Genomic DNA, 24,628 nt, shown 5'->3' with positions numbered 1-24,628 from the left:
GCCTAGGGTCACAATTTATGGGTACGATTGAAGTATTCAAAGGGTAAGTTTTTGAAATATAAATCAGCCATACACTTGCAATAAGAGCCGAAAATCCTAAGCTACCTTAAGGGCGATTCTAGTTGGTCAAGCTTAAGGCGGACCCGGACGTTCTGTGGACTATCTACGGAGGGACGACACTTGGAGTCCTAAAGACTTGTTCTTGTTCGGTTCGGGCGCAGCTAGGGAGGGCACGCAACAAAGTGTATGTATCTAAACTATGCTAAATGATTATGTGTAAATAATATGCTTTCCTGGCTTTATGGTTTTTCCGCATGATTTATGTTTTGTCATATGTATCATAACCTAACAACAACGACACGCAAACGTAACAAGATCATGTGGACCATTATTTAGTCTATTAGTTTTGGACTCTAGCTTTGGAAACCCAAGGCTTTCGCGAAATGAACTTTTCAAGCTTTTATAATTTTACGGAGTATTTGTTTTGTGTGAGAGCTCAAAAAGAAGCTCAATCTAGTACACAACTACTCTAACCTCATCATCTCTTTTGTATCAAAAGGAATGTACTTAATGTACAACAAACTATAATGCATTTTCAATTTGATAAAGGGTGCATTTCTATTCACCTAAGTTATTTTTACTTGTCTGCACTTAAAATAATTATCTGAACCTAATAGAACTTATCATAATTTATTTCAGTTGCAACTCGAACTTGATAGCCCTTATTTTCCCTTATAACTTATCTTATACATAGTATGAACTTATTTATTGGAATATGTAAAAATAAAAAATAAGGTGAACATAGAAGTTAGGACATATTGTCGAAATAATAGTCATTTGATCTCATGTATCTTCTCGTACGATACACATAATTACTCTCTTCCTATATGAATTTATTCAACAGTGTCCGTTGGGACATAGTGTCGTTTGTTTAGAGAGAGGATAGACTAGTACATCAATGAGATGGACATGTACGTGTGTTGCATGCAGTTAGAGCAACTTCAATGGTTAAAAAATGGACATGCTCACAAAAAAAAAAAAACATGTTAGCAGGTAGCCTACCATTGGTACAATAATGACATAAGCAACTGTTAAAACCTTGTACAGAGTAACTATTTTGGGCAGATAGCTCAAAAAAAGGTAGCTCAAATAAATAAATTATTTAAATCAAATATTATAAGGAGATACAAGGTATTGTAGCCCTATCATTGCAAAAATTTATAGCTTAAATCAATTGTAACTAAAAATTTAATGTGGCAAATTTAGTCACACTACTTTATAGTCTTGTACCTCACGATTAATGTTACTCTTAAAAATGTTATACTACGTAACAATGAATTTTCAATTAGCATTAATTACAAGTGAATTATAAACCTTTTCAAAATGCATCTTTTAAAATTCGAATGATGCATAAAAGATTAACATAACCCTTACGCATAGACGACACGACAAGCATGGAGTATATGATTTGGATGAATACCTTCTAGACTCTTTTCAAAGTTTGGCCTACACAAGTTAATATCCAAATAGGGCAATAAACGGTTGCCATTCTCAAGAAATTACAAATTCACGGTTATTTGAAACAAGTTCTTCTGCATTGTACTGATTTCAACAAGTGTAGCTTCAACTGTGTCGATTTCTTGGGATCACTTGATTCATCTCCACAGTTTTATGCCAGAAACTCAGGTTCATTACTCTCACCACTACAACACATCCACTCCATGCATGACTCCAAATTTTAACCAAATATTACGGCATCTCCTCGTCTCATTTCACTCTCCTTTTTCTTCAACTACCCTATTACTCCGTATTAAAGATGGTTGCAGGTCGAGTTGTGCTTCGGGTTGAACCCATGTGCTTTGGGTCTGAACGAGTTCGTCCCACGCAGAGCCCACTTGTTACGTGCAAGGCCAAACTTTTCAAAAGTACTGTCGAAACGCGGCCCAAGCCCAACGTGCCCTCGTGTCTAAATGTCTGGTCTGGTCTAGTCGAAACATTTCTAAGCTTTATGTCACTTGATTTAACGTGATTTGCCGGGCCATGTCGTATCTTGTCGTGCTTTTCCCAAAAATTGTGGCGATTTCGTGCTCATGCCAAGCCGTGCTCTTTTCAATTCGTGTTGAGCCTCGTGGCGGAACTGCTTAGTGCCATCTCCACTCGATACCACTTAAGAAGTCAAAGGCATTATTAACTTTATCCCATAATTCTCATGAAATTAGTTGGTCAAATAGGGCAAGTAATTGACTAACTAATTTGAGACAGAATTGTGTTCTTCGATTTTAAAAAATGATGAAGATTTAGTGATTTACTATTTGATTTTTACTAAAGAAACCACTTAGGCTTTGTTTTTAATTATTTACATCTTATAAAACTAATACGTCGTACTCTTTGTCTTGCATGATTGGTATGATTTCAAAGAGAAGTTCATCTAGCCTCAAGGAAGACTTTTGATTTTCTTGTTTTAAGTGTAGTTTTGTTTGAGGTAGCTATGTTTTTTTATTACTCCCTCCGTCTCGGAATACTCGACCCGATTTGACCGGCACAGAGTTTAAGAGACTTGAATTGACTTATTTAATTTAATAGGTAGTAGTTGATAATGGGGTATTATTTTAATGTAGTTAGTGGGAGTTGGGTTAAGAAGTGGGGTTGGGGGAGAGTAGGGGTTGAATTTTTAATTATTTTTTGTATGGAGTAGGAGGTAGGTGGGTTAATAGGGGTGAAGTGAGAAATAATATAATATTGTTAGAATATTTCCATTTTTAGAAACAGGTCAAGTATTAAGGGACGGCCCGATAAGGAAAACAGGTCAAGTATTCCGGAACGGAGGGAGTAAGTTGTATAGTACAACGTTTAAATCTATGTCAAAAAAGTAAAAATAAAATTGAATACTGCTAACTAAGGTAAATTCAGATTTACAAGAGAGTTGGAAGGTTAAGATACACAAGAATAAGAGAAATTAAACCCTAAGGTATGTTCCTTTCGCAACAATTTGATTTATATGAACTTAATTTTGTTTTCGATTGAATTTCAATAATCTTTAGTTGAAACTTTTCTACTCGTAAACTAATGCATTGAGAATCATGAGTTGGCCTATGGTTGAAGGCACTAATTCTACCCATGTGACATAGGTTTGATTATTACCCTTTACAAGAAAGATCATCAATTTCACCGCAAGAGACTCTATCATACCTACCTACTTATTTTCAAGGAAATGTACTTAGCTTATGAATCTAGAAAATGACCTAGGGAGAAGTATCACGGTTGGGCAGCCTAAAATAAAAACGTTCAATTTTGTTTAAGTCCATATTACCCGTATTTATAAACGAAAGAACTTCAAACATTATTTATACCTGACATATACGTATCTGATTTATTTCCTCTGATCCATAGTATTCCTCATGATTACTATTCATATGTTTAACTTTGATGTAATTGATAGTAAAAATAATAGAATAAATATATCTTGTGGAATCTCATTGGATTCATTGCAATGTAACTTTTCTAAATTTACTAATGCGTGGCGATGGGGCACCCTATACTATTTAATTTAATGTAAGAAGATCTTATAAAATTCTCATTGCTTTATCGGCATAGGGTGGTGTTAGAATAATGCCTTGAATCGTTCAAGTTCCCTTACTGCAACGCCCCACCACGAGGGTTATCTGTTTTGGGCCTATTTTCTGGGCTTTTCTGCATCTGTTTAGAGAGTAGTATATAAACTCTCTAGGTCATAACCTAGTTGTATTCTGTAGTATGTACTCCTCAAAATCAATAAAACTTTCCTCCCCTCTGCCTGTGGACGTAGCTAACACATTGTTAATGAACCACGTTAAATCTCTGCGTTCTTTATTTACGTTATTTAATCTATCTTTGCATCCGTTATAACAGCTATTGTGATAGAGCTTTGTGTAATTGGTTTTTGAGGTCGACTCCTAACAAGCACAATTTTATTTTTTATTTTGTTAATCCAATACTTTTGACATTTTGCCTCCAAGCAAATAATTTCCAGGTCCAAATTTGATAATGGAAAATTGACGCAGTCGGAATTAACAAAGAAAAGCAAGCGCTAATCTTTAGAACGAACGAACAGATTTACAAGCGATAAATCTGTAAAAGCTCCGGAATCCACCAGAAAAGAGATAAACTCTCAGAATTTTATTATCAAAAGAATAGTTGATTTTTAATGACGAAAATAAAGTGTTTAAATAGTTAACACAAAACCCTAATACGAAACGGAATTAAAAACAAAAGTCGGAAATAATTAAAAAGCAGTTTTCGAGCCCTAAACGAATTTGGATGGCCTAAAAAGCCCATCAATCATAGCATAGCCGTGAGTTGAACTCGAGAGCCTGTTTCCTTTCCGAAAACATATTCTATTAAGAAATCGAACACTGGAGACTCGACTAATAGAAACCATTTCAGCAATTTTGGACGATTTGCTTATTTGTCGAATCGTACAACAATCCTTCCTACGTTAAAAATCAAAATCATCAATAGTCAAAATAATTCATTTCAGACCACGTATAATAAAGAAGTGAGGAATATTGCGAAACGGTATATTTTGTTACAATGTTTTGTGTATGGAAGATAAAGACAAACGAATTTGTTTGTTAGTAATTTAGTACTTCTATAACAATTAAAATCAATAATTTCTTTTGTTACGACATCATTATTAAAATAGCATTTGATAATAATAATAATAGAGAGATAGCAACATTATTTACGGTGGACAAAGGTCACACGTTGTAGTGATGGTAACATTACACTCAAAACCAGAATTTAGAGGACCTTATAACTTTATAAGGGTTCTCCCTTGTATTAAAAACAGAGGAAAAACAGAGTAACAACCAGGCAATTAAGAGAGAGAAAAAAAAATAAAAAAAGAGAAAATAAAAAAGGAAAAGAAAAAGATGGCAACTAAATCTAATGGAAGCTTACCTCCTTTCAAAATCCCAGAGATAGAGTTCACTAAGCTCTTCATCAATGGTGAATTCGTAGACGCCGTTTCAGGTTAGTCCGTAAATTAGATCATGAACGCATATGCGCCAACTAGTCTAGCCTTTTATGTTAACTCTGTTCGTAGTTTTCATTTTAGTAACCAGGTTACTTCGCTGTTTTTTCTTTTTCTTTTTAATTCAAATTAAAGTACGCTATACTAAGTATGCTTTATATTGTTAAGCAAGAGTTTGATAATTGATATGCTTTATATTGTTAAGCAAGAGTCTGATACACAAATTAACTTAAGAGTTCTTAATCCCTCTTTAATCATGGAGATTAGATTCTTAATCAAACTCTTTAATCTTTATTGTTCGTTGAGATGTTCGTAATTTTTTTGCGGTCATTTGAACAATTTTGTCCGACAAGATGAGCAATAAAAATACTAGCTTACAGATACACCTACCTCTAAGAATACTCGAGAATAAATTTAGTATTAGTCGGATCATTGAATAATTGAATGTTAGGAAGAAAATTAAAAGTGACCATTAGCATTGCTTCTAGGTGGACCATTTTGTTAGATAGTAGTCTTCAATTTATGTGTGTAGGAGTATTCTTCCGTATGGAAGAAAAATTAATGATATTTTGGAGCATTGGGTTAGGTTTGCTAGTATTGAGTTGGTTAGTGGTAATATAGTTATATATTGTTAATCAAGATTTAGTACTTAGCACGGTCCATTTAATGATATAGTTAACGTTAAATTTTTTTGCGGTTAATCACGTTTTTATATATCTCAGAATGCCAGTTTCTTCCAAAAAATATGTTCATGAGAATGGTTGAATTTGCCGTATTCCATTCGTGATTAGGAAATCATGGGGGTAGATTAGTTTTGAATCCCATCAACAATATAGTGGGGCTAATATTATCCTAAGAATAGAGATTAACTCGTCCTAATCTAGTTTCTGTATTTACGTTTTTCTAATTCAAAGTATAGTTTATAACACCATTGAGTTTGAGCATAGTACTTTCCTAGACGGTGTGAGATAATTTTTATTTGTCAAATGACCAAATCAACTAAAAAATATGAAGCTGATGGTTGAATTAAAAAATTAGTTGTATATTCTATTATGTCCCGTTACATGAAAGTTCATTTGGCTTGAAGTGTGGATGCACCACATGTTTGTTCATATATAACGCTAAATATTCCATTTTAAAACGAGGATAGATGAAATTTGAACCCGTAAACTTTATGGTACGATGACTCTAATACTATATATCACATGACCAACTCAAACAAAAACTTAAACTAATGGTTAAAACCACTATGTCAAGAACTATAGCTCGTTTGAGCATAATACTTGCCTATATATAGAATTATAGACTAGAGTGGACAAACATATTGGACAAATCGTACTAGTGTTATGTCGAACTTTACAATCATTCGCTATACCTTAAGTTAGGTAACCACTTTGCATGTGATTAATCAATTGTTTATTTATTTATATAGATGCATGTGGTATTTGTTGACCTACACATTTGGTTTAAGTGGTTTTTAAAAGTGGCTTTTAATTAGTTTGCATAAACAGATAAACTACTAGAGTTCAATTATCTCTAACTGCTCGATTGGAGTGGTTAGATACCCATAATTATGATTGATTATTTTAGTCAATGAAAATAAAAATGACTCTAAGTTTTCTGGTCTATAAGTTGTGTACTATAATTTGTGTACTATAATTTGTGTACCATTTGTGTACTATTTATGTGTCACTCACTCACTTTTATTAGTTGATATTGTTGTAGTTTTAGATATGGAAATAAAATTGACTGACACGATTGGTACATAAATTGTACGTGTGAGAGAATTTGGAGTCAATTTATTAGATCTTGAAAGGAAAAGGGATTCTACTCAACCGCATATTTATTAATTTCCCTTATTGAAAAATAACAATACTAACATCTATCTCGGCTCAGTCTTTAACTTCAGTTTGGTTCAATTAAATTTGTCTGAAATTAATATTTAGACTTATTTTTATCGAAAAAAACTTATTTGTATGTTAAATAGTCGAAAAAAAATTAATGTTTGTCGAATTTATATGAAATGAATTTATTTTGACTTATTTATATAGAAACAAACAAACCCTTAATATTCATCGGACAACAAAAGCGACATTAAGGTTATTATGTGTTGAAGTTCCATAGAACATATTCATGCGCTCGGGTGCACCGTACACCCTCTCATATTTTCTCTTTACATATGTGAAGAGAAAATGTGATGGCGACCACCAATAAACATAAAAATACACATGAATGTACAGTGTAACCACGTGTACCTAATAATTTTCATGTACACGTTATACGAGTGTAGGATCTAATATCGAGTGGCAATTGAGTGACACTGACAATCGACAAAATCTACAAAAAAAAAAAAAATCAATATGAAAAGACTGTTTAAATTTCTTATTTATTGCGGTGATTCTAGCAATGAAATAATTCGTAATTAAAAATGGGGGTACGAATGATAAAACAAATGCAGGAAAGACGTTCGAGACAATAGATCCGAGAAATGGAGAAGTGGTGGCGAAGGTGGCGGAGGGAGACAAAGAAGACGTAGATTTAGCTGTCAAGGCTGCCCGTGAAGCATTTGACCATGGTCCCTGGCCTCGTATGTCTGGTCATGTAAGTCCATACCTACCCTATCTATCTATCTCTTTCACATTTTCAAATATCAATTCCTGTCATGAGAACGTACATATGTCAACTACTAGTATAAGCCAATCCCTATGGGCCCTAGAACTATAATTTTACATGGAAGTGTATTTTACCTAATTTTTTGACAAATTTATTGATCAAGATAATTAGATAAGTGAAGTTTGTTTGCCTCAACTGAAATCGATTGTATTTTATGAATTTATCTAATCTTAACCAAACGTATCTGAATTTAATGAAAAAAGCTTATTTGTCTCTAAATTTTTACGAGAAAAACTTATTTTTGTGGAACTTATATATCGAGCTATCAAGCTGAACTGAAATTATTCCCATATATTGCCACTATTTATTACCGTTTATCAAATAGATCGGGAGTAGTACGCAATACATAACTACAATATTGTTTAGTTAGCCTTTGTCAAAATAAAATAAAATAAAAAAACACATACCTACAATAGTTAGTTGCAATTGGATCTATTATTCAATTTCCATACAAATAATCCAATTTTATTAGGCCACCGGACCCTCACATGTTCTCCTTATTTCCACGTATGGACGAAATTCTAACATACATGATTGTACAATTTTGTTTTTAATCAAGGCTTTAAATTTTGTGTTACATATCATTCCGTGTTCAGAAGATAATAGTCTTAGGCTCTGTTTGGTGGTTAACTGAATTGACCGAAATCAACTTATTGGAACTTATATATAACTATTTTCACTGAAATACTTAAAATAGGCTGAAACAAACAAACCCTTACACTCTCCTTAAAATAGTAGAATTTTGCTTAATGATCCCTTTCCATTGCTATTTTGTGTGTGCATGCGCGCGCATGATTTGATTTCAAATATGTGTTGCACATTTGTATAAACAGGCAAGGGGAAGGTTGATGATAAAATACGCGGAGTTGGTGGAGGAACACGCGGAGATATTAGCAGCATTGGACACCCTAGATGCAGGGAAGCTATTTAGCATGGGGAAAACAATGGACATTCCAAGTGGTGCAAGTAACTTAAGGTACTATGCCGGAGCAGCTGATAAAATCCACGGAGAGACATTGAAGATGTCACGTGAGTTGCACGGGTACACCCTGCGCGAGCCAATAGGGGTTGTAGGCCACATTATACCATGGAATTTTCCAACAGCCATGTATTTCATGAAGGTTGGTCCTTCTTTAGCTGCTGGTTGCACCATGGTGGTTAAGCCCGCTGAGCAAACTCCCCTCTCTGCTTTGTATTATGCTCATCTCTCCAAGTTGGTACGTTTTAATAACTTGTTATGTTTTGCATTCATATTTCACAATATAGCCGTGTCTGACTATTAATTGGACACATAAGTACATAACAAATAACAACGTGACAATACAACCGTGTCTGACTAATTGCCGGACACATAAGTACATAACAAATAACAACCGTGTCCGGCTCCGACTAATGGCCGGACACATAAGTACATAACAAATAACAAATAACAATGTCTGAGTCAAAATTCAGAGTCCAAGTTTATATATGTAACTTGAAACACTAGCTAATTGATAGATTTAGGCCAACCCCAAAAGCATCCAATTAAACCCACTCTTGTAAACGAAGCAACAACTTGGGCGATGACTAGATTTTGTACAAACTTTTCTATAAGGCGGTCTTACACGAAAGACCACATTGATATCATATAAGTTAAACAATGAAACCAATTAGTTAAGCACTTGAACTAATTAGTTAAGCACTGAAATCAATTAGTTAAGCAATTGAATCAATTAATTAAGCAATGTAACCAATTAGTTAAGAAATGGAATCAATTAGTTAAGCAACCAAAGTGGTCTTTCCGGTAAGGCGGTCTTACACAAAAGTTGCCGAGATTTTGTTACCGGTAGCAATAATCGTGACTTGTGCATGTGTTGACATACACGTAGTTATTAGACAAAGAATTACAACAATTTATTTGAAACAAAACAAAATCCTCTGTCCTTCCCCTGGCTGACACTCTTTTTCAGCTGATATTTGAATTGATGGTATTTGATTTTAACCCTTCTTGAATTCCCCCCTTCCAAAGGCATTGACTTTCCCTTTCTGAAACATTTTGTTTATTCCTGCTACTTTAAAACTTGATTCAACACAAAGAAACATCAGCAAAATCAGCGCTAAGAGGAGGACTAAACCATACATGTTTTTGCTAGGAAACATCATTTTTGTAGACTGAAGACAACGACAGAAAGAAATTTACTTGCTAATGAGAAAGATGACTTAATTAGGAAGAAGAGAAAGTTTGGTGAATTTATAATGCTCTAAGCTGCCCCTTTATAGTTTAGATTGATGCCTCTCCACTACCTATATTACAGTTGTGCAGCAGTGGACACTGTCCATTCCCAACTGTAAACAGCAGAACTGATATCATATTGTTGCCATTTCAACTATCTTGGATAATCTTTTACGGCATGTGTTGGTTTGGCGAATAAGGAGTATTATTTAAGAATATTAGAGACAAAGTCAAAGATTGGAGAACCTATGAACAAAAATGTTATAATGGAAGCAAAAAAATGATTAAGAGACGTAAATAAAGAACACATACCTTTAACATGGTTCATTAATTAAGTAATATTGATCTCGAGGAGTAAAAGTTACAAAATACAATACAGCTAGGTTACGACCTAAAGAGTTTATATGGTACACTCTAGATAGATGCAGAAAAAGTCCAAAAAATAGGCTAGAACTGGGTGTTGTTCGAAGGGAACTTAACGGATTTAAGGCATATTCTAACAAAAGAAATCCGACTTGTTGCTTGACTACTAAGCTATTTTCTACTGATTACTTATTATTATTATCTTGGATGATTAGGCTGGTATTCCTGATGGAGTGATTAATGTGGTAACTGGATTTGGGCCGACTGCTGGTGCTGCAATAGCATCTCATATGGACATTGACAAAGTAAGTTTAAGCTTAAGTTCACCACCTTTGAAAATCTTTACCTAACAAATAATTCGAAACATAATGCTGTACTGAATGTACGTTTATACAGGTTAGTTTCACAGGGTCTACAGAAGTAGGACGACTAATAATGCAAGCAGCAGCAATGAGCAACTTAAAGCAAGTATCCCTTGAACTTGGAGGGAAATCCCCTGTTATTATTTTCGACGATGCTGATGTTGATGTTGCTGCTAATCTTGCCCTCCTTGGCATTGTTTATAACAAGGTAAATGACTTCGATCTCATCTGTAGCTTTTTTTTTTGTTCATTATCAGCTCTACTATAATATATCATCCTTGACGAATGTTTTCTGTTGCGATTGCAGGGAGAGATTTGTGTATCTGGCTCTCGAGTTTTCGTTCAAGAAGGGATTCATGATGCAGTTGTCTTGAAATTAGCAGAGAAGGCTAAGAATTGGGTTGTCGGAGACCCCTTTGATGATAATAGTCAACAAGGACCACAGGTGTAATTACATTAATTATGTTCATAATCTTTTCTTTTTCTAGTAATACAATGTCAAAATCTGTATTCATCCATTAAGGCCTCAATGACATGCACCAACTATATAGTCAAGATGCATAGAACAACACAAGCTAATGCGAAAACTATCACCTCAGGTGCATGTAGTGACATAAATCAGACCAGTGACCAGAGATTCGCTGGAAAATTATGTCACTACATGCACCCAAGGTAATAGTTTGTGCTATGGGATGATCTTTTGGCTAAAATTCTATGCACCTCGGCCATAGTTGGTGCCATTTTGGCCGAAATTTCCAAAGTTTTTAATCTACTTCTTGTAGTCAATTTGTGACCATTTGCAACTTACATTTTTGTAGGTTGACAAGAAGCAATTTGAGAAAATTCTTTCATACATAGAGCAAGGCAAGCGAGAGGGAGCTAACTTGTTATGTGGCGGTAGTCGACATGGAGATAAGGGTTACTTCATCCAGCCAACAATATTTACAGAAGTTCAGGTAATTATTTTCCATACACATATTCTGAATATTAGTTTGTGTTTCTCTATCTGTCTACAGAAAATCTTTGCCTACAGAAAGTTTATGAATCTGCCTACAGAAAATTATTATCTCTATCTGCCTACAGAAAGTTTCTGAATCACGAGTAGTTCTGATGGTTCGTGTTTGAATGCTTTTAGGACGATATGGTGATAGCTAAGGAGGAAATTTTCGGGCCTGTGATGTCATTGATGAAATTCAAGTAAGAGTTCTTGTACTACTTGATGAATATCTACAGTTAATTTTCTTCTATGTTTTGGTCAGTTGAGCCCACTAAACCCATACTGGCACTGCCAATGTAAGTCCATAAATGAAAATTGGCTATTCCATTGCGAATAAATATTGCAGGACTATTGAAGAGGCGATAGAAAGAGCGAATAGCACAAAATACGGGCTAGCAGCAGGGATAGTGACCAAGAACATAGACATCGCGAATACAGTGTCAAGATCACTCAGAGCCGGAGTTGTTTGGATCAACTGTTATTTTGCATTTGATGTTGATTGTCCATACGGTGGTTACAAAATGAGCGGATTCGGCAGAGATTTAGGGATGGAAGCTTTGTACAAGTATACCAATGTTAAATCTGTTGTAACTCCACTTTACAACTCTCCTTGGCTATAAGAAAAATAATAAAAAATAAAAAGTGGGACAGAGGAGTCAGACCGATTTGATTTTATATACGACGGGGAATAAATAAATTAAGGGATGACTAAGAAATATTAGCTTCAATTCTTTGTAATAATCTTGTGTTAGGTAGTACTCTTCCCCTGAAAAAGAATAATGTGATGATATAGGTCTATTTTTTGGCTTTTTAATTTTGTAAGTTCATTTCTTGCGACGGATTTATGGTATAGAAGTACTTGTTAGATGTTATGTGCACAATCAATGGTGAGTAATTCTTGAAGAAAGATTCAAAGAGTTTTGCTGCTAAAATGCAGTGGTTTCTTCACCAGAAATTCTGGTGTTTTGTGTTTTGTATTTCTATATTTTGTGAGGTCTCAAAACGGCACAAAAGGCCTGCCTTCACCTTATATACAAAGGTCTATGCACAACCCTAAATTACATGTGTACAAGAGGCCAAAACAAAGCTGGCAAGATCCACCTAGGATCACTACAAAACAGACTACCTAGGAAGAGTAAAAGAACAAACCAGAAAACATATGCATGTGACTATCCTAGGTGTAGAATTTACTATAAATAGCATGATATTCTCAATACACCCCCCTCAAGTTGGAGCTGAGGGAGTGATGCCCAACTTGAAAGAGAGATGATTATGCTGTTGCTCACTGAGAGACTTAGTCATTAAGTCAGCTAACTGGAGAAAGGATCGAACATGAAGAACGTTTAGCAGCCCATCCAGGATGTGATCTCTCACATAATGACAATCCACATTCAAGTGTTTTGTTCTTTCATGGAAAACAGGGTTATGTGCAAGATGAATTGCTGACTTGTTGTCACAGAATAAATCAATAGGCTTAGGTACAGTGAACCCCAGGTCTTCTAAACCAAACAATCTCACTTGTTGTTTGTGACATACATCTATATTCTGCTTCTGTTGATGACTTTGACACAGTCTTTTGCTTCTTTGTTTTCCAAGACACTAGTGATTTTCCTAAGAAAACACAGTATCCAGTGAGAGATCTTGAACTAAAGGCACAGTTTCCCCAATCTGAATCACAGAATGAGCTTAGCTTTACTTCAGAATCAGCAGGGTAGTATAAACCCCAATCAATTGTACCAGCCAAGTACTTTACCACATGGATAGCAGCCTGCAAGTGTGGTTTTCTTGGCTCACACATAAACTGACTCAACTGCTGCACACTATAGGAAATATCAGGTCTTGTCAGATTCAAGTACAACAACCTTCCAATGATTCTTCTATATATTTCAGGATCTTCTAGTAGTTCACCTTGATCAACTGATAATTTGATCCCTTTGGGAAAGGGGAACTTTGCAGGTTTACAGTCCTCAGTCCCTGTTGATTTCAGTATGTCAAGAATGAACTTTCTTTGATTTAACATGGTTCCTTTTGGACTTCTTGAAACTTCTATCCCAAGAAAATATCTCATCTCTCCAAGATCCTTCACAGTGAAGGCATTGTCAAGTTCTGTTTTGAGCTTTTTCATCTCATTTGTGTCATCTCCAGTGACAAGAAGATCATCAACATAAACTAGCACAATTGTCTGCTTTCCATTTTCAATTTTAGAGAACATTGAATAATCTCTTTTGGATTATGTATAGCCATGCTCAATGAAGAACTTGGTCAGTTCTAGATTCCATTGCCTAGAAGCTTGCTTCAGACCATATAAGCTTCTTTTCAGCCTACATACTTGCCCCTCCTTTCCTCCAGTGTAACCTTTTGGTGGTTTCATGTACACTTCTTCATCCAGGAACCCATGCAAGAAGGCATTGTTGATATCAAGTTGTTCCAACTTCCAATTCATGGCTGTTGCCAAGGCTATCAGAGTTCTCACAGTAGTAAACTTAGCTACTGGTGAGAAAGTATGTTTGTAATCTTTACCTTTGATCTGTTTATCACCTCTTGCCACTAATCTAGCTTTGAGTTTCTCTATGTTCCCATCTCTGTCAAACTTGATTCTATATACCCATTTAGAATCTATTGCCTTCTTTCCTTCTGGTAAATCTGTCATTTCCCATGTTTCATTCTTATCAAGAGCATTCAGCTCTTCCTTCATTGCTTCCATCCACCCTTGATCTTCAGATGCTTCTCCATAGTGAATTGGCTCTCTTTATCTCAAAACATTATTCAGAGATGCTAAGTATTCCTCTGAATAGTATTCTGAATCCATGAGCCTTGCTATGATCAAGTTAGCTGTATGTGTTGCAGCTCTTTTTCCTGGGATATCAAAGACAAAATCTTTGAACTTTGCTGGTATTGTTCTGTCCCTCTCTGATCTTCTCACAGTTTCTTGAGTGTTTGTTTCCACATTGGTGACATCAAGGTCAGTCTGACCTTGTTCTACCACCATAGTGTCTTCTTGAATCATTTCTTCTTGCATCTCCTCCAATTCTGGTTCTATTTGATCAATATCCTGCTCAAACTCTTCAGTGAAGATATTAGAGAAATCAATATCATTTTCAGTTTCAATACTTGACACAATTGTTCCTCAAACAAGTTGCAAAATCATTGTTTCCTTGTTTAAGAAGAAAAGGAAATATCCTTTCTTTGAACACCACATCTCTGCTCACAAAATTTTTTCTAGTTTCCAGATCCATAAGCTTATACCCTTTATGACAATAAGGGTATCCAATCATGATACACCTTATTCCTCTTGCTGCAAATTTATCAGTAGGCTTCTTGTGGGGACTTGCATAGCACAGGCTTCCTATGACCCTCAAATGATCATAGTCAGGTTCTTTCTTCATCATTCTCTTATATGGAGTTTCCCAACCAATCACTGCACTAGGCAATAAATTGATTAAGTGAGTTGCAGCCAAAATACACTCACCCCATAAATATGCAGGCAGTCCTGCATGGATCTTCAGGGCTCTTGCTGTCTCAAGCAGGAACCTGTGCTTCCTCTCAACTCTTGCATTCTGTTGAGGTACACCTGGCACACTTCTTTGGTGTGTAATGCCCTTTTGAGCAAAGATTTGTGCACATTCATTCTGAAAAATTTCTGTTCCATTGTCACTTCTCAGGGTTTTAACAGTGGTGTTAAAATGATTTTCTATATGAGCAAGGAAACCAACCAGGATTCCCTTAACCTCTTCCTTGTTTGACAACAAATGTGTCCAAGTCACTCTACTATAGTCATCAACTATAGTTAGGAAATAACTTGCACCTGTAATACTCTTAGTCCTGTAAGGACCCCATAAATCAACATGAATCAATTCAAAAACATTTCCAGCAATAGATTTACTTGGAGAGAAAGGTAACTTGTGATGTTTAGCAACAGAACAAGTGTCACAGAAATAGCTCTTTAAGTCTTTACATTTGCAAAAATCCAAATGTTCCATCTTAGAAATAGAAACATGCCCTAGTCTAGCATGAATTAAATCTAGTTTCTCTACTTTATTACAGCTCTTTGATTCTTTTCCTTCTTCCTTCACCAAGCAAACCTCCTCCCTTCCTTTTCTCCTTCTTGTCAGCTTACTTTCAAAGTTGATCAGCTTGTACAGATCACTTTCATTCTCTCCAAACACTACATTATCTTCAGTGGAAAGGCCCTGAAGAGAACACCCATGTTTATCAAATAAAAGCTTCAGGTCATCTTTGTGAACCAATTTGCTCACTGACAGCAAGTTGTGTTTGAAATCACTTACATATAACACATCAAAAAGAGTCACATTATCATTCAATTTCACATCTCCTATTTCTTTAACTGTTTTGACATTTCCATCAGGTAATCCTACCCTTATCTGCTTGTCTAATGTTCTCATGTTAGTAAGAACACTTTTGTTTCCTGTCATGTGATCACTAGCTCCTGAATCTATGAGCCATGTATTACAGTAAGAGTCATCATAATGATTCACTGCATTAGAAAGAATTTCTTTACCTGCAAAGTTGCTGTGACTGCTAGCTGTTGCATTCTGCTTCTCACCAATTGCTTTCTTCACTTCCTGTACAACAGAAGAAATGAACTTGTCATCATGTTTCATTGCATTACCTCCTGCATTTCCAAACTCCAGGGGATTGTCTCCAGAATATTCTTCTTCACTCCTAGTTGCATTTGCAGCTTGTCTTGTGTTTCCTTTTCCCTTTGGATTGTTCTTAAACCAGTCAGGATATCCAACTAGCTTAAAACACTCTTCCCTTAAATGTCCCTTCATTCCACAATGCTGACATTTCTTTGCATCTCTTTCAATCTTCTCAAGTCTCATTTTTTTGTATTCTCTCTTATTAAAGTTCATCAGAGGACCAAGACTCTCTCCTTGCCTGTTTGCTGCTAGAGCACTTGTTTGACTCCCAATACTGATTTCTCCTGTGATCTGCTTTTGTTTCTCAACCTGCATGACTAGATTGTACACCTTGTTCACAGGCATCAGTGGATCCATCCCAAGGAAATTTGTCTTCATCTGCTCATAATCAGAGTTCAGACCCATGAGAAACTTCATGAGCTTGGTGGATGATTCCCTCTCAATCATTTTTTTGACAATGCTGCAGCTGCACTTTGCCAGAGCTCCACAAGAACACTCTGGTATGTCTTCAATTTCTGAGATTTGATCCCAAAAATCCTTCAATTTGCAGTAGTATTCACTTACACTGAGATACCCTTGCTGCAGTTCCCACATGTCTTTTTTCAGTTGAAAGAGAAGAGGAGCACTTGTTTGCCCATGCCTTTCAACAATTTCTTCCCACAACCTCTTAGTTGATTGCATAGTCACAAGGCTGCTTGCAATTTCAGGCTTCATGGTGGCCAACAACCATGACCTCACCATATAATCACATCTAGTCCATTTCTGGATTTCATCAGGACCTTCAGAAGGTTTAGGATGCTTCCCTTCTAAGAATCCCAGTTTGTTCTTGGCACCAAGAGCAATCCTGATGCTTCTGCTCCAATTCAGGAAATTCTTTCCATCAAACAAGATACTTCCAAGTGGTGTTGCAGCACTCTCATTTACTGCAATAAAGAGAGGATCTTTGTAGGGATTCAGATTGTTTGTTGAGGAGGAATTTGTTTCACCCATTTTTGTTTCTGTTTCGAAAGCTTTGATTTTTCTTGCTGGTTTGTTATTTCAGAACAGCAAACTCTCAAAATCTTTAAGATTTAAGAACGTTTAAACCTGCTCTGATACCATGAAGAAAGATTCAAAGAGTTTTGCTGCTAAAATGCAGTGGTTTCTTCACTAGAAATTCTGGTGTTTTGTGTTTTGTATTTCTATATTTTGTGAGGTCTCAAAACGGCACAAAAGGCCTGCCTTCACCTTATATACAAAGGTCTATGCACAACCCTAAATTACATGTGTACAAGAGGCCAAAACAAAGCTGGCAAGATCCACCTAGGATCACTACAAAACAGACTACCTAGGAAGAGTAAAAGAACAAACCAGAAAACATATGCATGTGACTATCCTAGGTGTAGAATTTACTATAAATAGCATGATATTCTCAATAATTCTTTATGTGATGCATCATCAAGAATTCAAGATTATGCATGCTTGGAGTTACTACGTATATACTTATATATATATATTATGAATAAGTACAAAATAGTTTGTCAAATGTCATTGATCTCTATCTAAACAAAGACAATTATCACTCATCATACACGAACCACTACAAATTAAATAATCACTTTATAGAGATAGAGAATTCCGTATCTAATTTATCCAAATTCGTCTTAAATGTTATATTAAATAGAGACGGAATTGAGATGGGAATAAGACGTCGCTATTAATGTCTTCTCAATGATTTTTGAAACGAAATGTTGGCAAATTCATTTGAGACAGAATTTTGGTAACTCTTTATACAATTTCTAGCGAAGAGTTATTTTAGACTTTATTTGGTTGGGAGGAATTGAAAGGAAAAGAAAAGAAAGGAATAGAAAAGTAACGTTTTCTTTATTTGGTATAAAAAGTTATATGGGAAGTGGAAGGAAATGAAGGGAATTAGAAGAAAAGCTCCATTTATAAAAGTTTAACTTTTCTTTCCTCCCAAAATTGGAGGAATTTGGAAGGAAAGAGAAAATTAAAATCTTAAACACACGTTTTCCCTTTCCGTTCCTTCCCTTTCCTTCCATTCCTTTACTAAATGTTGTACCAAACATGAGATTTCTATAATTTTCTTTCATTATACCAAACATGAGAAAATATATTTTATTTCCTTTCCTTTCTGTTCTCTTCTCTTCCTTTCCTTCCCCTTCTCAAGTTTGAAATGTTTATAGTAACTGTCTCAAAATTGGTCGCTTTGTAATGAACATGCTGTGGAAAATGAATTGATTGAATTGAGTTTGGTTCAGTTTGGTCAAGGTCACATTCAAGTGATAAATAATTCAATCCATGTAAGTATTCATCATATTGACCTAATTAAGTTATGTACAAAAAAGACTAGTTTAGGGCTGACTAATTATCTTTTGCAGTGATGATAAAGGTCGCAAGTTGAGGCAACTTTTAGTTAGTTGTCGCAATTTTACGTGTCGGGGTTTATTGGTACATAGAGGCGCCACGTACGTAGGTTACGCTTCATCAAAATATTTTTACTATCAATGCAATATTTTTAATATGAAAATATGTAAATAAGGGATAAAGAAGGAAACAAATTAGAATATTAAGATTTTCCTACCTTGTTTTGAAACATGTATAATATGTTATATAATTTAAATATTTTAGTTTACAATTTAAATATTTTACACGTAAGCTTGTCATGTCATCATTGTGACACAGTTTAAAGGTCGCATGTTATAACCTTTATCATTTTTGTAACTTTTTAACTTCACAGGCTTAAATAAAGTCAAACTAGACTAAATTTTAAATAAGGGAAAATCATATAAATCACAAATAAAAAGCGTGCTCTAAAAAGAATAGTAGTTTGGCAATGTAAACAAAGTCAAGTCAACAACCGTGGGGCCATCGGAGAAGATTTAGCCATCCTTGTAAAGTTAAGTAGTTTATTTTTAGTTTGTTATGTAAGTTATTGTAATTTGTGAACTTCGTTATTTTATGTAAAACTAGATTATATCCCGTGCACGCACGGATATTCTAAAATGATTATTTGCCCGTATTTTTAGTAAAATATTTACCCACCTAAAGCTAATACATAACTAATAAATCTTGAGCATACTCAATTAATCATCTAATATGAAAATTTTGTTCTATTTCGTGTTTTGTACGCTTAATATGCTAATTTAATTAAAATATTGAGTAATATGTTTTACATTATTGGCATACCGATTTGACTAAAATATTTCTAAAGGTATCTATTATTGGCATATATTTTGTAATCCAATATTTTTCCATACCTAAACCATTTCTAAAACAAATAAACAAAGTAGTATATTTTAGGAAATAGATTTTTGACGGGAAAAAATTACACCAGAAAGTGACATGTGTCATTCCTAGTGTATGTTTTAGTATAAAGTAATAGATAGATTAAGCCTATGTCAAGAAAAAAAGAAAAAACAGAATAGTAGTACGAGTTGATCTAGTAGCCGAACACCGAAGATTACCGACATCGATTGGCGGCATGTATAATAAATTTCTGGTACCTAAGTCACAAACACTTGTTTAGCATGCATATAAGATCAAATAGATTAAATGAATCAAGCTAGCTAGCTAGGCTAAGATCAAAACATAGAGAGTGAAAATGGGTGATGAAGTATCAAATGAAAGTTCAAATTCGTACGTTAAAATCCCGCATGTCAAGTTTACCAAGCTCTTCATCAATGCTGATTTTGTAGATTCCTTTTCAGGTATCATTGTTTTAATTCTCTCTTATCTGAACCGTGACCGTCTCTTATTTTACTAGACCGTTTGTATTCGATTTATGTTAGACTTATTTTCGAACAAATAAGTAAGTTAAAAAGTAACTTCTACAAACATGTTTTTTTTATTTAGTGCGTACAAATTTAGTACGTTGAAACTTACCTTTGACGCTAATTTAGTTTGCCAACTGTTGATCGGAGGGCGTTATAATCGATATATATTAGTCTTGTATTTTTCTACTTTTTGTTAATGCCAATAGGGGGAAATGAATGCAAACATAACTTAAATTGATCACTTGAGTCCGTCTCACTACTCTCTTCTCGATGTAAGCTAATTTTTTAAATTTTGTTTTTTGGTTTTTAACTTTATTTTGTTTATTAAAATTAATTTTGATTTTCCTTAATTTCATTTCGAAAGTTTAAATTACTTTATAAAAATACTTTACTTCTTTTTTGTTTTATATTTATGCCAATTGATTAAAATTATATTTAGTGAAAGTTTGCTTTTGTTGTCGTCACAAAAAAGGGGAATATTGTAGACCCTAATGTTTTGATGATGACAAAGCACACTCCTGACTATTGGTTAAGTTATGTTGCAAAATAGGTTCCGAGATCCTTAAAGGGATAATGCTAAGTTAAGGAGATCCTGAGTTGGATAAACTAAGCAACGTGGAATATATGCAAGTATTTGATCCATGTAAGACACTACGTTGAAGAATTAATCATTTAGCAAGTTTACAAAAGCGAGATCCTTAGGCGAGTTCCTAAGGCGAGATCCTCATATATTATGTGGATCCTTGATGTTCAAGAGAAGGAACAAAATGTGAAGACTTCGAGTGAAGCTTCCTAAAGGTGCAACATGAAGACTATAACATATGAGATTATGTTTAGGATTTATGTAAATATTTAATAATGTTTATACGTAATTTGGAACGAAAGGAACATAAGTATTTTGGTACATTTTAATTGAAATATATTAACTGTAAATATGAAAGAGTTTTAAATTAGAAAATCTTTGTTAATAAATAAAATGAATTTAATTGATAAATAAAAACATAGAATTCTGTTTTCATTCTCCTTGTTTCTCAAGCAAAAGATTTTCCATGATTCTTAAAACTCTCCCCTGTATTTCTGTTTAAACGTGCAAGTAGTGTTTAGATTTGGTCTCCCCTGTTTCTCTCCAACTATGCCCATGTTACTAGGCAGTAACAATTATGGGTAGTTGAGGGAAACATGGGTATCCAACCTTAGGTAAAACTCCTCTATAAAAGGAGAAGAGTTTTTGCTTTATAAAATACACAACTGATCTTTGCAAAATATATCTTAAAGAGGTTAGACGTTTAAAGATAATCAGTTTACAAAAATAGTGTTCCTTGAGTTCCTTATTGCTATAAGATTTATTACAAACTAGAGTAATCTACCAAATTGTATTTTGGGTTTAAGGGTTGAGTGATCCTTGAGTGACTTAGAGTTAAGTCAGAGAGAGAAAGAGTGACTTAGGGTTAAGTCAGAGAGAGAAATAGTGACTTAGAGTTAAGTCAGAGTGAGAAAGAGGAGCACGATAATCGACGGGGATTGCTGTGGGGAACTCGTGTTCGAGAGGAACTCGAGTTAAAGAGTGTATTTATAATAGAGGTATTACATTAATACAAAAGAGTTGTGAGGTTCTTCTTGATTAGGATCAAGAAGGTTCCTCAGTTTCATATCTTTTTTCGCTTATTGATCACAGTTTCTTTATTGTTTAAATTTCGCAAGAAACTTACCCAATTTCCCAAGAAATAATTTGCCCCCTTCTTGATAAGTGTTCCTACTGAATTATCAAGAGAGGTAAAGAAGAAGGTGCTGACTTAGTAGCGGGGGGCGAGCGCTGTGGTGATAAGGGATATTACATTGCTCCAACTATATTCTCTAATGTCGAGGTAACTTTGTTAGCTAGCATCGATAAGTGACTAATAGTTTTTCACATTATATTATTTGTATATAACTTTGACTATCACCTTTACGAAAATGATAAAGGTCTCAACATACGACCTTTAATCCGTATTATAATGATGACATGACATGATTATGTGTCATGTTTTAAATTGGAATCTAAAGTATTTAACTTATGTTCCGGTGTTGTAAAGGTGGAAACAATGGGCTTCGAATGAAGGCCCTTTCGTATGTGTTAAAGATCTTGCTTGTTTGAATGAGTCGAATCCGAATTCACCTGCACAAGAGTAAAGTCACTAGCCTCGGGGGTGTTTCCGAGGAAAGCCCCTCCGATGCCTAAGTAAGAACGATGCTCGGATTCTAGAGAGAAGTTCTCTAGAAGAGTAGTCTTAAGGCGATAAATTGGACGTACCTTGAGGTGTGAGCCTTGGCGGCCTATTTATAGTGTTTGCATAATAAATGCCCATAGGTCATTTATTGCTATTGGGCCTTGGGCCTTAATGGATGGCTGAATAGCTTTTGTGGTAGGTTTGATGCTGTTGTTTAGAGCCATTGGGCTTTGGACTTAGTGGCCCAATTGAATATCAATTGGGAGCCCAAACAACATGCCCCCCAGACCCGGTCCATTTAGAATTAAATGGGTGGGTTTCCAGCTGTCAGAAGTCCAAAAGTTCCCTCTCTTTTTTGAAAAGGGATGATTTGCATTGATGACAAGTGTTGGGACTTGTATTGTGTCGTGGAGATCGTGGGTTGAAAAAGAAGTTGGTGCGCCCTTTTTCCCTATAAATACTGGGCGCAAAGCTTCCTTCAAACCTTTACTTTCTCTCTCTTTTACACAAACTTCCTCTCTTTTTCCGGCGATCGCAGTTTTCGAGTTTCTTCAGATCTACGGAATTCATTCAGCTTTTAACTTCGGGAACTTGTGTCATTCGCTTTGTCGGCGAATTCCGCTTCGGAAAAAGGTAACTTGTTTCTGAATTTTCCTTACTTTTTCGTTCTTTCCTCTACTCCTCAATCTAAACCCTAGACCGAGAATTTGCAACCATGGCGAAGAATAAGGGCAAGAGTAAGTTCGTCGTTGTCTCTTCTAGTGAGAGGGAGGATGTGCCTTCGGGAAGGGTACAGAAAACTTCGAGGGGCTGGCCTTCGGAGAAGCCGGTGGAGAAACGCTCGACTGGTTGGGACGCCTCCAAAGATGGCGCTGTTGGAGGGTCTGGTGTGTTTGAACGCGCTGCTTCTGGTAAGAAGGCTGGTTCTTCTGGTGTCCGCCGTCCTTACCCTGAGTTTCCAGTTCATTGGACTGAAGCTGATCCGAAGGGTAAGTATGCTCCGATTTTGCATGAGACCACCAAGATTGATGGTCCGTTGGAGAAATCAGTCAGTGGAGACTGGTTAGTGGAGGCGAAGCTGGGGAACTATCATCGGAAGGCCGAGGAGCTATACGGAATCCAGCATGCCTTGGGGCACTGGTGTGAACTTCCTGATCAGGAGCGTCCTCGGGTGACTCATCCGCCGAAGGGATTCATCTCTGTGTACACTCATCACTTGGAGAATGGCCTTCGCTTTCCTTTGGATCCGTTCATTTCCGAGCTCCTGGTGGCGTACAACATCAGTTTGGCCCAACTTACACCCAAGTCTATGAGGCACATCATCGGATTTAGATGGGTGTGCGACTTCGTTAACTTTCCCTGTTCTGTCTCCGTGTTTTTAGATCTCCACGATCTGCCTTTCAATCATGCTTCCAAGGGTGATGGGTATGGTTGGTGGACCATCATCAACAAAAAGTCCCGAAGGAGAGGGGAGCCGAACTACATTACGGCATACCCTTACCTCAGCTCTGACCATAAATGGAAGACGGAGTGGTTGCTTGTTCGCGTGCCGACGGATCCGAAGCACCCCAATTTCTATCGCCCTCCAAAGTGGTTCGTGAGGCATGATCCTGATATGGTGGGGGTGGCTGCTCCGGATCGGAACCATCAGCACTACGTGGATCTCCTCCAGTGTTTTTTGGCTCGGGAGGATAACTATAAACTGCCGTCTAGCTGGCTCCCGAACCTTAACTACATCTTGCGGGAGGACATTCTTGCTGTCGCCGGTCTCAGCAGGATTTTTGACAGGGGTAGGTGTCTTTCGGCTGGGACCGTGTTTCAGTGAGTTTGTCCTCCTCTTTTTCCTTCGTTTTATTGATTCGTTTTGTTATTTGTTTTTTGCAGAGTACGGCTTTAGCTGTCTTGATCCTGAGATTTTGGGCATTTCTTTGGATCTGCGAACTATTCACGACTCGGCTCCTGATTACAAGTTCAGGAAAGAGAATCCTCGTAATCCTCGCCTGAAGGATTACGTGTTGTCTCCTTCGGGTGTTGCTCGGATATCCGAAGTTCGAGCTGATCCGTGGGATTCTGCCTCCTCTCCCGAAGCTGTTCTAGTGAAGGTCGTGCTTCCTGTTTTAAGGACAACTTCGGATCCGGTGAGTGTTTCTATCGGCTCGGTTTTTTATTTGTCTTTACTTCTTCTTTGGTTGGCCGTCGGCTAACGTCTTGGTCCTGGACCATCTTTTTAGGGTCCTGGGACTGACGCTGTGCCGCGCGCCGTTCCTTCGGTTTCATCCCCGGCTCGGATAGATATCTCTTTATCTAGGAACCGGGTATTTCCCCTTTTTTCTTTATTTCCTCTTTTTTCTTCCTCTAAATTTATT

At 36.0% G+C, this 24,628-nt stretch overlaps 2 protein-coding genes across 2 annotated transcripts; one reads left to right on the top strand and one right to left on the bottom strand.

The window, feature by feature from the left end:
- Positions 1 to 4,804: 4,804 nt before the first annotated feature.
- On the top strand, positions 4,805 to 12,485 carry LOC110777586 (aldehyde dehydrogenase family 2 member C4). The gene is made up of 9 exons (XM_021982188.2): positions 4,805 to 5,010; positions 7,470 to 7,612; positions 8,518 to 8,901; positions 10,475 to 10,564; positions 10,656 to 10,829; positions 10,929 to 11,066; positions 11,440 to 11,577; positions 11,757 to 11,818; positions 11,965 to 12,485. Exons 1-9 carry the CDS (start codon positions 4,911 to 4,913, stop codon positions 12,236 to 12,238), a joined length of 1,503 nt encoding a protein of 500 aa, XP_021837880.1. The 5' UTR covers positions 4,805 to 4,910; the 3' UTR covers positions 12,239 to 12,485.
- A 607-nt stretch (positions 12,486 to 13,092) lies between these two features.
- LOC130467541 (uncharacterized mitochondrial protein AtMg00810-like) lies at positions 13,093 to 13,830 on the bottom strand. The gene has a single exon (XM_056836080.1). It carries the CDS (start codon positions 13,828 to 13,830, stop codon positions 13,093 to 13,095), a length of 738 nt encoding a protein of 245 aa, XP_056692058.1.
- Positions 13,831 to 24,628: the final 10,798 nt, after the last annotated feature.

Source organism: Spinacia oleracea, chromosome 2 (genome assembly GCF_020520425.1).
Source record: "Spinacia oleracea cultivar Varoflay chromosome 2, BTI_SOV_V1, whole genome shotgun sequence".
Classification (NCBI taxonomy): domain Eukaryota; kingdom Viridiplantae; phylum Streptophyta; class Magnoliopsida; order Caryophyllales; family Amaranthaceae; genus Spinacia; species Spinacia oleracea.
This window is presented reverse-complemented; position numbering and strand designations above follow the sequence as displayed.

Excerpts from the sequence above, each read along its gene's own strand:
- LOC110777586 (XM_021982188.2), top strand. The coding sequence starts at position 4,911 with ATGGCAACTAAATCTAATGGAAGCTTACCTCCTTTCAAAATCCCAGAG. Across the intron at positions 7,613-8,517 it reads GGCCTCGTATGTCTGGTCAT|GCAAGGGGAAGGTTGATGAT; the intron begins GTAAGTCCATAC and ends TTGTATAAACAG. Across the intron at positions 10,830-10,928 it reads TTGGCATTGTTTATAACAAG|GGAGAGATTTGTGTATCTGG; the intron begins GTAAATGACTTC and ends TTGCGATTGCAG.
- LOC130467541 (XM_056836080.1), bottom strand. The coding sequence starts at position 13,830 with ATGTTCTCTAAAATTGAAAATGGAAAGCAGACAATTGTGCTAGTTTAT.